This window comes from Agelaius tricolor, unplaced genomic scaffold (genome assembly GCF_023055355.1).
Source record: "Agelaius tricolor isolate 1412-34295 unplaced genomic scaffold, bAgeTri1.0.p SCAF_17, whole genome shotgun sequence".
Classification (NCBI taxonomy): Eukaryota; Metazoa; Chordata; class Aves; order Passeriformes; family Icteridae; genus Agelaius; species Agelaius tricolor.
The window spans coordinates 10054134-10067118 of NW_027269277.1; the positions used below are offsets into that span (position 1 = coordinate 10054134).

At 39.1% G+C, this 12985-nt stretch overlaps 1 protein-coding gene across 5 annotated transcripts in view; it reads right to left on the reverse strand.

The window, feature by feature from the left end:
* The window catches only part of TENM1 (teneurin transmembrane protein 1), a 775104-nt gene that overhangs the window by 42969 nt on the left and 719150 nt on the right, over positions 1 to 12985 (reverse strand). For all 5 annotated transcript variants that reach the window (XM_071442431.1, XM_071442433.1, XM_071442434.1 and 2 more), the window contains one exon: positions 5083 to 5237. In XM_071442431.1, coding sequence (XP_071298532.1) covers positions 5083 to 5237 — 155 coding nt within the window. The remainder of the gene's footprint in view (positions 1 to 5082; positions 5238 to 12985) is intronic.

The following is a 12985-nucleotide window of genomic DNA, read 5'->3' on the forward strand; positions in this document are numbered from 1 at the left end:
CTGCCTTTTAATTTGACCTGTGCAAGCAAATTGCTTACGTAAGTAACACTGTCACATTTTTATAAGGGAGCAAAACATTTTGCAGTGTCACTGAAGTTTATGTGAGGCAACACAATATAGATGGTTCCCTCACGTGGAGAACTGCTGAACAAAGGCTGATGAAGTGCAAATGTCAAGAAAAAGTCTTCAAAGCAGACCTTTCATTTTGGAACACAGCGGTGACAGTTATTAACACCATCAATCAGGTCGGAGCTATTGCTTTGGCACAGACTCGTGCCTAGTGGGACTGACATAAGCACAAGAACAAGACCATGGTTACAGGCAAAGAAAAAGCTCTTGGGATTCATTTTCTGTTGACTTGCAAATGTTTGGTCTCTGTATTTGCAGTGACTGTGCTCGAGATTGGTTTAAACAGCTCCCAAATAATACCTGCAGCCACTCACACAGATATAAATGACTTGTGGTTTGGAGCAGTGGAAATTCAGCCCACATATTTCTCATGGGAGGAAAGATACAGGATGAAATTGCAAGATGGTAGAAATATCTGCTCATTCTCTCAGCTTTCACTGTAGCATTGGAGGCAGAACAGCAAAGCTTATCACTCAAGATGAGCTGTAGTGTTTTTACTTTCACACAAAAACTCCCACAACGTCAATATAACTTCCAAGAACACTGGATCTGATGAAGTCTGGTTTCCTAAGGACTTCTGTCGCATGGCTGACTGGCTTGGGAGTTTAATAAGATCCAAGTGCGAAATGAAGTTTTCTGTGAATGGGGCATTTATTACATCCTGAGTAGAATCTCTGGAGTTTAATAAAAGAAAGCTTATGCTGCAATATTTCCTTTTGAAAGGGCACTTTAGGTTTCTGTCCTCCAGCTGGATTAATATTTTTTATGGAACATGTAGGAATTTAATTGCTGTGAAGGTGGGTGTTTCTCTACAAATTTGTTTGAAATTGGCCCAAGCTTTTAATTTACTGTGAGGAGGAGAATACTGACAGACAGACAGACTGACAGACAGACAGACACATACCCACACAATGTGCTCTCAGCTGCTATCAATAAACTAGCTAAAAAATATCAGAGTACCCTAGGGATGTGCAAACACGAAGAGAGTGTGTACATGTGAGATAAAAAACAATCTAGAGAGGCCTCTGGTCTAGACAAGGATCCAGCCCAAAGCCATCAGGCAGTGAAACTGAATGATGATCCCATCTCCTTTCTTTCTCTCTCCATCCAAGTCCCTTCCCTTGGCACTCCTGTTGTGGCTCATGACCATGTAGGTGCCTGCTGAGCTCCTGGCATCAATAGTGAGTGTTGAGCACATCCACACAGATATTCACATGCAGAGCTCTGAAGAGCCATTTTCTTTAGGTTTGCTCTATTAACTAATTGAAGAACACTGAAATGATCTGTGCAGAGAACAAAAGTCATCCAAGTTCTGAACAGGCTGAAACAGTACTGAGAATGCTGGTGCACCATTTAAACAGTTCAACTGAGTGTCCCTTTCCTTCTAAATTCAGATTAAAAGCCCCCAGTGAAGTATGGGATCAAAGTAATTAGAGCTTGGTCATTTATTTCCCACAACCTATAATCTTTTCAGCCCCATCTGTCCTTTCTTGCCCTGGTTATGAATGCAGAATATTATGCTTAAGAAGGAGAAGGTGGTAAATAACAAACACATAACAATTACCAAGAATAATACCATGAAAACTGATATTGGAAGTAATGATTAAATCCTTTCATAATCAACTCATTTATTAAAGTGAATGCCTTAAAGCTAAAGCTTGTCATTTATGGTGGTGTTTGCAATAGACAGTTACTCTACATATTTACTCCAAGAGTACATTTTTGTACTTCAGTAAATTAAGAAATACTGATTTTGGGCAAGTTGTTGATTTTACTGTCAGAACAAATTTAGCTTTGAGAAATGATTTTATTAACCTATTTCCTAAGTCTCCCTATATACACAATTTGTGAGCAACCCACATTTCTCTTGATTTAAATGCCATTTGTAACTTAGCCAAAAACTAATTTAAGTGGAGATGGGCCAAATGCATTTTTCATTTATGTTTATGCCATTCTGGAATAAACTCAGCAGTCTTGCAAGGATATACACTTGTTTCTAAGTGACAATATCATTCCGTTATTTTCATTGATATAATTCCAGATCAACATGCTTGACTTCAAGGGGGTGTGGTTATACCATAGGCTTTTCTGGTTATCAGCAACAGTTTTAGAAGAAGATGATTGAGCAAATTTGATACAGTTACTTTTCAGAACATGCAGTCTCGGTATTTATTCCATGTCTATGATCTACTGCGTATGTGAAATATCTCAAGGGCGTGGATTTTGTGGAACTTCAATAAAGAGGTTTACTTAAATCCCCTCAAAACAAATCCTCCAAACAAGAAATGCTTCCAAAGGCTTCATGTTGCAGTGTCCACACTGTGACTTCCCTTATGAGTGAAAAATATACAGAAAATTATATAGTATTGCTACCCTTAGAAAATGAGACTGGCCACTTTTTAGGAATATGTTTATAATCCATAATTTATTATGTTTTTTAGAATATTTACTGTCATGCCTTCATAATTTAATTGAAGACTATCTCAATTTAGGGGTAAGGCCATTTCTCAGTTTCCCAGAATACTGACAAAATTGAAATTTTTTGCAAAATATGCAGCCATATTTTCTTGTAGCATGGAAACATCTGAAGTGTTCATAAAAAAAAAAAAAAAAAAGGGTTTATTCCTGCTTCTGTGAAAAGGAGACTGTACCCCAGATGAATGAAGAATGATTTGCTCTATGACATCTTTCTACTTACCTATGACTTTGTAGAAGCCCATCCTCCATGGAATTGAACTATGTTGTTGGGTGAGCTAAATGAAACTGGTTTCTGGCAAGTAGCCATCCTAAGAAGAACTAGGATTTTAGGGCTACTTAAATCTACTTTACACATTCAGCACATTTGATTTCAGCCCCAAATGTTTACTTTTGAAATTCAGTTTTAATTTAATAAAAAAAAAAAAATTTCTAAATTTGCCAGCCCTCCTGCTGAGACTTATTTGCTAACGGGGAGTCGCATTTTTCAAAAGGAAATGAAAACGATTAAAACTCCCAATTTGAGATGTAGTGAGACATTTTCTTACTGAGCAAAATCAGCAAAAATTTGAACACAAATACACAGCACATATTACATTAGGCAAATAAAGCAATTATTTGTAGAGCCTGAGAGTGCAGATCCAGAAGGAGAAGGCAGGGAGCAGATGCTGCACGTGGCACCCTTCCCTGACCTCAGAGATAGCTGATCTGGTTAGGGGTGCCCCAGGCAGTTGTTAGATGCATCCAAGGAGTGAGTGCATGTGCTGCAGGCAGCTGTGGCTCCATGAAGCACAGCTCCTGCCAGCTGGTGGGCAGCAGTGCAGCAGGAATGCTGCTGCCTGCCAGCTGCTGCTCAGCACCTGCAGGACAGGCTGGCCTCAAGGCCAGGGGCAGAGCAAGAGCCAAGGTGCCCAGAAGCTGTTTAATCTTAAAACAATTACCAGAATAATTGAAGTTTGGGTTTAGCACAACTAAGCCAGTTGACTCTGTTCTGCTTTATATGGAATAATTGCACATCAACTGCACCTGAGAGAATACAAAGGCCTGTCTGTATTAGAACAGGGAGGCTGAGATTACCCTCCCCACATTTGCAAACACATAGGGTCTACTGAAACAGTAAACACACAAAAGAGAAAGAAGTTTCAGCTCAACATGAGGAAGAAGTTCTTTCTGTTGAGTGTGGCAGAGCACTTGGACACCAGGAACACTGGAACACCTCCCAGGGAGGTCTTGGAGTCTTCCCTCTCTGGAGACATCCAAACCCTCTGGATGCATTCCTGTGTCACCTGCCCCAAGTGACTCTGCCTCAGCAGGAGGTTTGGATTGGGTGATCTCCAGAGGTCCCTTCCAACCATAAGAATTCTGTGATTTGGTGACATGTGAAATGGAACACAGACACTTTTCCCTGTTCTGATTCTAGTAACAAAATCCCTGAGTGCTTCTGCGACAGCAGCATTAGATCCCTTCATTTGACCCTTCTTTCATAAGAACTAACCAAAACATTGACCACACATTCTTCAGGTATGTGAATGCAACACCACAGTCATTTGCTATTACTCAAAATCTACTTAGAAACAAGCAACAAGCTCTTACCATTGTTATGCATTGAATTTTAACTGTGATTCTCCAGTTGTGAAGGACGGAGGAAAGGGCAGGGAGAAAATGAAATGAAAAATTAACCTGATCTTGGTTATTAGCTGACACAGTCCATAATAGCTTAGTATGTCACTTGAATGCCTCAAGATTTTTTCAAGTACAGCTTCTCCCCTGTTTTGAAGCTGATTAATTCAATTATTTCTTGGCAAAGGCCAAGTCCTTCCTTGTGCTGTCTGTAGGTATGGCTCACTGACTAGCCAAGAGTACCATTTTTGTTTCTCCATTATTATCCATATTTCTTTTTTAGCACAAACTAGAGATGTGATGAGTTCTTTCTTTTATTCCTACTTCTTTCACTATTCTTTTTTTTGCTCTTGATATAAGAACTGAAAAGCATTTTGAGAAATGGAAATGCAATAGTTTCACCACAATATTGCTGCTGTGTAATTACTTATTCTAATTCTCCTCCATGACTTAGGAGAGATTTAGATGTAAACAGAATATCTATTTTTTTCCATTTACTAGTTCAAGCAAATCAGGCTGAATGCTGGACTAAAGGAAAGCACTTTAAACTTCTGATTACCTTCTTAGAAGATCAGAGTAGCAAGCAACTTTTTAAAGCAGTTTGTATTTACCTAAGAATGTATATATATTCTCTATATATTCACAGGCCATCTCCTGGGAAAAAAAAACAACCAAGTGTAGTTTTCCATTTATACACCTTAAAATAATCATGTGAGTGGAAGAACTACTCCATACGGTGCCATTCAGAATGATCTGCCTCATCCAGCATATTCGATATACAATCTTGGTACAAGACAGTAGGTGATCTGTCTCTACAATGTGTATCAAAGTGACAACACATAAAAACGAGGTGTCTACCTGAGTGATGTCCATCCCAGAGTCACAGCTCAATGGCTGGGTTGATGTGAGGCCATTTGAACCTATTATTGTTGTGATCACACCATTCTCATCAATTTTCCGTATCATTGTACCATCAACGAAGTAAATAAATCCGTGCTTATCTACAGTGATACCTGGATGAAGAGGAAGAGTAAGAAGAGTGTTAGTGCTGGCATTATCTGGATTAAAAAGTAACAGCTTAAAATGTTTCCTCTCTTCTTACACTACAAAAATCTGCCAATTTAAAAAAGTACGATTTTTTTCCCCCACCCATTACTATCTGAGGCTTAGACAAACTGTATATGGAATGCTCATTCCCATCTATCAGATTAGCTTTGACTTAAAGAGGGAACATGTGAGGATGAAACAAAACAAAACAGCAGAGGCTTTGCTTTTAATGTAATTTTACATACAGAGAACAAGGCTCTTCAACAACTTAATGTCTATCACCAAGTGGGCAATATTAGCTTTTCTAAAAACTTATCTTACAGTTGATTTGTCTTCATTTCCATTTCACTTTCTTCATTCTTATGCACAGACAATTTTTAAATTGCTGCAGTCTCTGAATGATGAAGAGTGTCTGAGCAAGGAAGAAGAACCCACAGAAGGCCAAAGAGACCTGTTCTGATACTGGCTGTACATACAAGTGGGCAGATCAGGCTCTACTCAGCAGGCAGAAGGAGCAGCTGTGCTGCAGGATGGATCACAGTGCAGTGCTGCCCAAAATGATGGTCCTGCACTGGAACCAGGCTCATGACATTTGTGGTCATCAGCTGGGGCAGTTCTCCCATTCCTGGATCTGCAGCAGCTCCTGCAGCACTGCACTGCACAAGGGATGGAACTCAAATGCCAGGGATGGAACTGCAATTCCAGGGCTCTGCACAGGAAAGGTCATGGTCCTCTGCATTTCAGTGGGGAAACTGAGGAATGGAAGGTTTGCTGTCTCCCACCAGCACCTCATGCCACAACTCATGCTCAGCCCTGTCCTGCCTCAGTTTAACAGCTCCTCTGCAGCTCTTCCTGCATTGGAACTGTAAGTAAGATCTAATTTCCCTCAAATATTGAAAATATAACTAGAAGAGCACTTCTATTCATGTTAGACTTGTGAAATCCTTTCTACCAAAACCGCTCAATTTCTTGCTTTAAACTACTTCCTAATTTCCCATTTAAAATTGCATAACTTTGCAATTACAGCAGCTGCTGTGCACAGCCAAGCTATTTTAATAATGAATTTATGTTCTGCTACACAGAAATGAAAGGCAGAGGACTTGAACAGATGGTCTGGACAGTGGCTTATATGGTTCTTGATTTTTGTCCCCTGCATTTAGCACAACTGAAGGCTGTATGTACTCTGAGTTTACAAAATACTTGTCTGCAGGCCAGCTTAGGATCCCATACAGCAATTCCACATGCCATTAAAAAAGAAAAATAGCCTCAAACTGAATTTCCTCAGCTTCCAACCCCAACTCCTTGTACTTAAGGATTTTTTGTTTGATATATAGGAGCAGTTACAGCTGGAAGAAAGGGAGATTAAGCAGTCTGGGGGGAAAAGGCAAGACCAGGAAACCCTGATGCAGAACATGCATCTCAGGACTGGGAAGAGGGGTGATGGTGTCTCCAAGCCCCTAAACATATCTTTACCTGGCAGCTGGAAGTGCCTGGGGATTGAGTTTGAGTTGCACACATAACTGAGTGTAATATGCTTTCTCTTGCAGTGTTAACACCTGGGGGCAGGCTCCCAAGACAAACTGCCCATGACTGGTTCTGAGGTGCCTCTTCACCACAGGTGATGTTCAGGCACCTTGCAAAGGTCTGAGGGTATGATCAGAACGTTCTGAGGGTATCACCACATGAAAAATCCAAAAGCCACAGCAGTTAACTTTAGTGTGCAACACTCCCTACTGCATCCAGCTCTCAGGTTATCGGCACAGTGTTGGGAATTGAAACTAATTCTTTAAATTACCAATGCAATGTCTCCATCTGGCTGTGAAATGCCCTTAGAGGAGGGTATTCACCATCCTGTCACCTCCTCCATCCAGGACAAAAAGTGCCCATGGGCTGCTAAGTGCCCAAGGTACAGGGTTAGGCTCTATCTCCTCATTATGTGAGATGGCTGAAGGTTCTGCAGGACAGATGTCACCTAGGGAACTGAAATCATCTGGTGGGGGTTGGATGGGTCAGCTGGGTAAAACTGGAAGGTTATTAAAAGGCTGAAAGAGGAGCAGACAGTCTCAGAGCCTGACTCCCTGCCAGCCTGCGAGCTCATAAATCGTGACTCCTTGGTACTGGCTCCCTTAGAGGATCTTCACTCTTTAATTAGAAAGTAACTGCACCTTTGGAAACTCCAGAATGACTGGCAAGCTCCTGGCTGTCATCTGTTCCTGAGAAGTCCAAACCTAAAAGGCTGAAGGTGAGCTGAGGTAAAGAGTGAGTCTGAGAAGCAAAGAGGTTTGCTTTGGTGTTGGGGTGACATGTGCACTCCAGCTTTGGGAAGGGATGGGCCCATGTACCTCTATCACTGATCCTGCATCATGTAGTGACATTAGATGGGATCTGATTTGCTTTCCAGTGTGCTTCACAAGCTGAAATGAGAAACCTGCTGTGGGTGGGAAGGGCAGCAATGGGCTGTGTCTGAGCCTGCCTTTGCAGAGGGGAGGTGCTGCACGGTGAGCTTTGCTTCTCAGCTGGATCAGATCCACAGCACAGACAGCACAAGGCCAGGATCTGTCACCAGGGCAAGTGCATCTTCTGTTTTGCGCAATTTGCCTGAGAACAGATGGCTGTGTTGGCTGCAAACCATCCATTATATAAAAATCAAAAATTATGCTGCAATGAAATAAAGCTACTCAGCTGTGTTGTTGAATGGATTTCAAACACTGACTATATAAGAAAATCAAGGATCTTTTAATGTTTCTAGTGTTTCTAGCCCTTCAGCCACTGCAGAAAAGCAACTTGCCTGCAAGGGAAGGATATAAGCCAGTGTAATGGCATAAATAAAACCATCTCTTGAGTATTTGCACTAAATTCCTGGTACTTCCTAATAAGCCACTTTCTTCAAGTACCACTGACTGTATAGATGTTCAGCAATGACTGCTTCCAGAGCTTATGACTCTACAGTAAAACAACACAACTTTACCTACCTCAAAAAATGACTTATGCATTTAAGTCTTGTTGACAAATACCCTACATAAAGCATCCACTGGAAAACAATACAGATTGGTGGCTAAACTGTCCCAATTTATTCATTAGAGTTGGATTCATTAATGCTCCTGTCACATCTTACATGATGCTACATATAATCTGTACTCCAAGAGCTTATTTTAATCCTTTTCTGACGTACAGTGTGGTGCAGAATCAAATCACACACAGCACAGCAATTGTGCTTTAATCACCAAGGAACTGGGGGAGGAAACATGCACATGCTGAGGGTAATGAATTGCACTTGAGTGCAAGTGGGAGCATTGCTCAACCATTGAGTGAGTAAGAAAGGTAATTTTTTTTTTTCCAGAGAAGGAGATGTACTTTGTATCAGGCTCTGGGTCTGAATCTGTTTTTCTTTTTTTAAGGAACTGTAACACTAAATTCTATGCCTAAATGATGATGTCTTTGGGCACTAAAGGGACCTATGACCTATTGCACATATGACAGACTTACCCTGCTTACATACAGATTGCTCATTAAAAACTGATGGCTGGGTAAGGACAAAATAAATCTGTGCCAGGATTTAGTCTCATTGTTTGACTCAGAGCTGAGTATCAGTCTTGCTGAGTGAGATGCTCATGCTGCAGGACTGTTTTTGTCATATTTTAGTCCTGGGAATGCCCTACATAGGACTGCATTTTGTACCTGAATGTGAAACAGTAGTTTTTATGAAGATCTATCTCCAGTGGATTTACATGCAGACATTTTTGAGCAATATTTATAACACTCAGAGGTCTTTTAATCAGTACCATTTGAATTCTGTTAACTAACATTAAAAATTAACTGCCAGTAATGCTGTCAAATGTGGTGACTAAGTATTATTACTAGAAAGACTATTTTATATAACTGTTTTCTCCAACAAATAATAATTAGTACAGGAGCTGGGTACACCCATGATAAACATGACTCTAACCTCTCCTGTTATTTGCTCTCCAGAGTTTTGGTTAAAGGGTTATTTCCCTTGGCAGCTCTGCCTTAGAGCACATACATACACCATTATAAATGCAAATAGCACTCAGAAAGCAAACTGACTGCTTTTTGTGTAGTTATCATAGGTATAAATTCAAAATATATATGATCATTCAGTCTAGAAATTTTGGCATTTCAGGAGTTAACCTTATAGTGCTAAAAATATGGATTAAAAGTAATATAGTAAATACCCTATTAAGATATTTTCTTTTTTACCCTGTGTCATATCCCACACTTGCATTCTAAGAGAAGCTTTTTTTGGGAACAAATCCTTTTCAAACATGTCAATAAGGAGCAGCTAGAACTATATGTTTCCCACTTCTTGAAATTCTGCTTTACACTTTTTGCTCAGCTGAAAAGTTACAAATGAGCATTCTATATTGAAAACTTCTAATTAAACTTCTGAAGAATTTTTAAAACACCATCTACAGCTACTGGTGAGGATGGATAAAAGAGAATGCCACCTTCTGCTGAAGAACAACTGTATTTAGAAGGAACTTGAGATTCTCATAAAACTTTTAATAGGAAGAAGTGAATCAAATTGGTTAATTACCATTTTATGGTGCTAAAAGGGCAAATTGCATGCCATCCATTTCTAAACTTCTAAATGTCTTCGATGCTTTTAATTAAAGCTGCCATCCAGGAACTAAAGCAATTTTATGCAATTAGTTATTTATAGGTTACCATAATACGCCACTCAAAATATGATTCAAGTGATTTGCAGTCTGTTGCCTTGTGATCTTTGTCATCTTTACTTCCTTACTGTCTCAGCACTAGCTGCAAAATATTCAGTAGTTTTTGTCAGTTGGAACACGACTTCAGCACTTGCACTTGAGTGCTGTTCTCTTTAGAGGCAGATCAGTAGCCTTGGAGCACACAGTGTTTTTAACTACTGACTGTGAATGAAAATGTTCAGCTTCCAGCCTGAGACATGATGACTGGGGTCATCCTGCTGACATGGGTGAATGGAAAAGTGAATGATTTATGAATTCAGATGAATGTTGGATGAAATTTAGGAGAAAAACCTGCTATCCAAAAAGTTTATAATGTTCTACAAGTTTCCCATAGTTTGGAAATCATAGGTGGCTAAGGCCACTGAAAAGAAAAATAAGGAATAAATTTAAATGAATTAAAAAATACATGAGATTGGTATTTTTTTGCTGATTTTATGATGCATATATAACAATGACTTGAGGCTGAAAATTACTTTGGCTTGTCTATTTCTAACTTTATATACTGCTAATGAAAAATCTAACCCATTCTACTTTCCTTTTTGACTTCTATGGAAAGGTTAAAAAGGTCTTAGGAATTTACAGAATAGCAAAGATTGCTGGAAAAATAGCATTAATCATTACCTTTGGCAAGTGTGTCTGTTGTCACAAAAGGCTGTAATAGGAATTTGGTTGTGCATCCTACTGAAAGTAAAAGGAATCTTCCAGCTGAACAGGAGCAATCCTAAATGGGCTACTGCCACTTGACAAGAGCAAAGGTTTAGTATGAACAGCTCTTACAACTTTATTTCCTTTAGAATGTATTGCTGAGGATGAGGAGCAACAAAACTGATTATTTCAGGATGCAAGCTACTAGGATGAACACATCTTCAAAACCATGATTTCTTAAAGGAATATTTCCTTAGTAAAGTAATTGCAAGCAAAATAGATAAAACTACACTGAAGAACTGATTTTTAAATTATGCTTCATTTGTGTTTTTATCTCATGGCCATTGGTCTGAGTGAAAAAGTTCTTTCCTACAGCTGTGGATAAGGTATTTTTGTGCATTGGATTTAGAACTTACTCCAACCTTCTCCATTCCCCATGTGCTTTCTCTGAGGTCACTGCACCTGCAGTGAGGTCACTGCAGTGCATCCAAGTTCTCTGTACTCAGAGTGCAGTCAAATTCCTCGAGGCACTGACATGGCTTGCACAGTGTGGGCACCTAGTTCCAGACACTGGTCTGGACCCAGGAATCAAAAAGTAGACACTGCAGGACCTTAAACGTTTACATCTTTAAATTTAGTCCTTGGGTTTCCAAAAGGTGTAAATCACCCTGATGTTTAGGGTGGCATCACTGGAGGCACCTACTGTTTTCACAGAAGTTACACAGCTTGCATTCCAGCAGGGCTGTCCTGGGTGAGTGCTGCTCACAGACACAAGGCAATGAAATCAGATGTTAATGGACACTTTTCTCACCCTGCTGCTCAGCAAGAAAGTGGTAACCTGATTGTCTCCAACTCTCACTGCCTCTGTCAATTATGCTTAGAAAGTCAAATCTATTTACAGGTCTAAAGCCCACTGATTTCAGAAGGGGAGGGTAGGTAAGTGTTTAATGGTGTTGATTCAAGCATTGGCTTTGCACAAGTCCCAAGTATTTCCACTCATTTTAGTGCCTCTCACTGCTCCAATACTTGATGACTAATCCAGTTAAAATCAGAACATGATCCTCAAGTACCTTACCATAAATACTGATCAGATTGTTCAAAAGATAGTGCTGGCAACTAGATGTGCCATAAATTATTTCTATTAAAAAAATCTCCAAACCCACCAAACAGAATTCCCCACCCCAAAATTAAAATCTGATACTTGGTAAAGTTCAAGTGATTGGAATTCAGTCAATGATTAATATCTTGTGTAGTTACTTCTTCATTTTCAATATCTTCTTGTGTAATAAATGTGTTCAGCTTGTCACAGATCTTATTTTATGTCCCCACCTTGTATCATTTCACATTCTGCTTAAGTACTTGGTCATCTATTACATGACTCATTAGTCTGAGATCTCTACAGAATTAAAGAAAGTTGCAGTAAAAATAATATATTGAAGTTCAAATTTCAACTACATCAGCCATGCATGTTTGAAAGCATCTTTCAAAGTCAGCTCAACATACAATAGTGTAAGATTAATTTTCACTAAGCCCCATCTCCAGTCCTTCACAGAGAATTGGGAACAGACTGAACAAAGCTACATGTGTTGGCTATCTGTAAAATGAAAATTGTGGAAAGATGAAATCAGAATTGATTAGTGTTACTTCATTGTATTTTCCTGTCTGACATTTAATTCCTGGTCACTAGGCAAAGACAGTCTTACCAAATAAAGATAATGAGAAAATAAACATTGATGAAAGAAATAATTAAATAACAATGTAGGACTCTCCTCAAACCTCCCTGCATGTTCAAGGAACTAGAAAAATGGGTATGAGTTCAGAAAAGTTAAAGCACTTTTCAAAGCAACTTTCATCCAGAAAAGTAAGTAAGAAAGAGAATTTGAATTTCCACCTATTAACAAAGCTTTGAGGATGTTACCAAACAGGATTAAGTTTCACAAGTGTTACACAGTAGGTTTTTCATATCAATTTTGCAAATGGAAAAAGAGGTAACTAGATAACTCCTTATACTCTAGATAACCCCTTATATGCTTATACAAGCAGCTATTAGCAAAAATTAGAGTCCAACTTTTAAGATATAACTAACCAAGGTCAAACAACCACTAAATGGAGTCCTTTTTCACATACTATCTTTCTATCAAGTAAGAGGGAAAATAATTTTTCATTTTTAATGGGAAAAAGGAATACTCAGGACAAAAAAAAAGAATGCAAGCAAAGTAAATAGCTAGCAATATTCATGTATCAGCTTAAGAAATAAATACAAATTATTTATTGAATAATGCAAGCTATTAGATTTAATAACTTGGCAATTACTGTGTCTGGGACCTATGGTT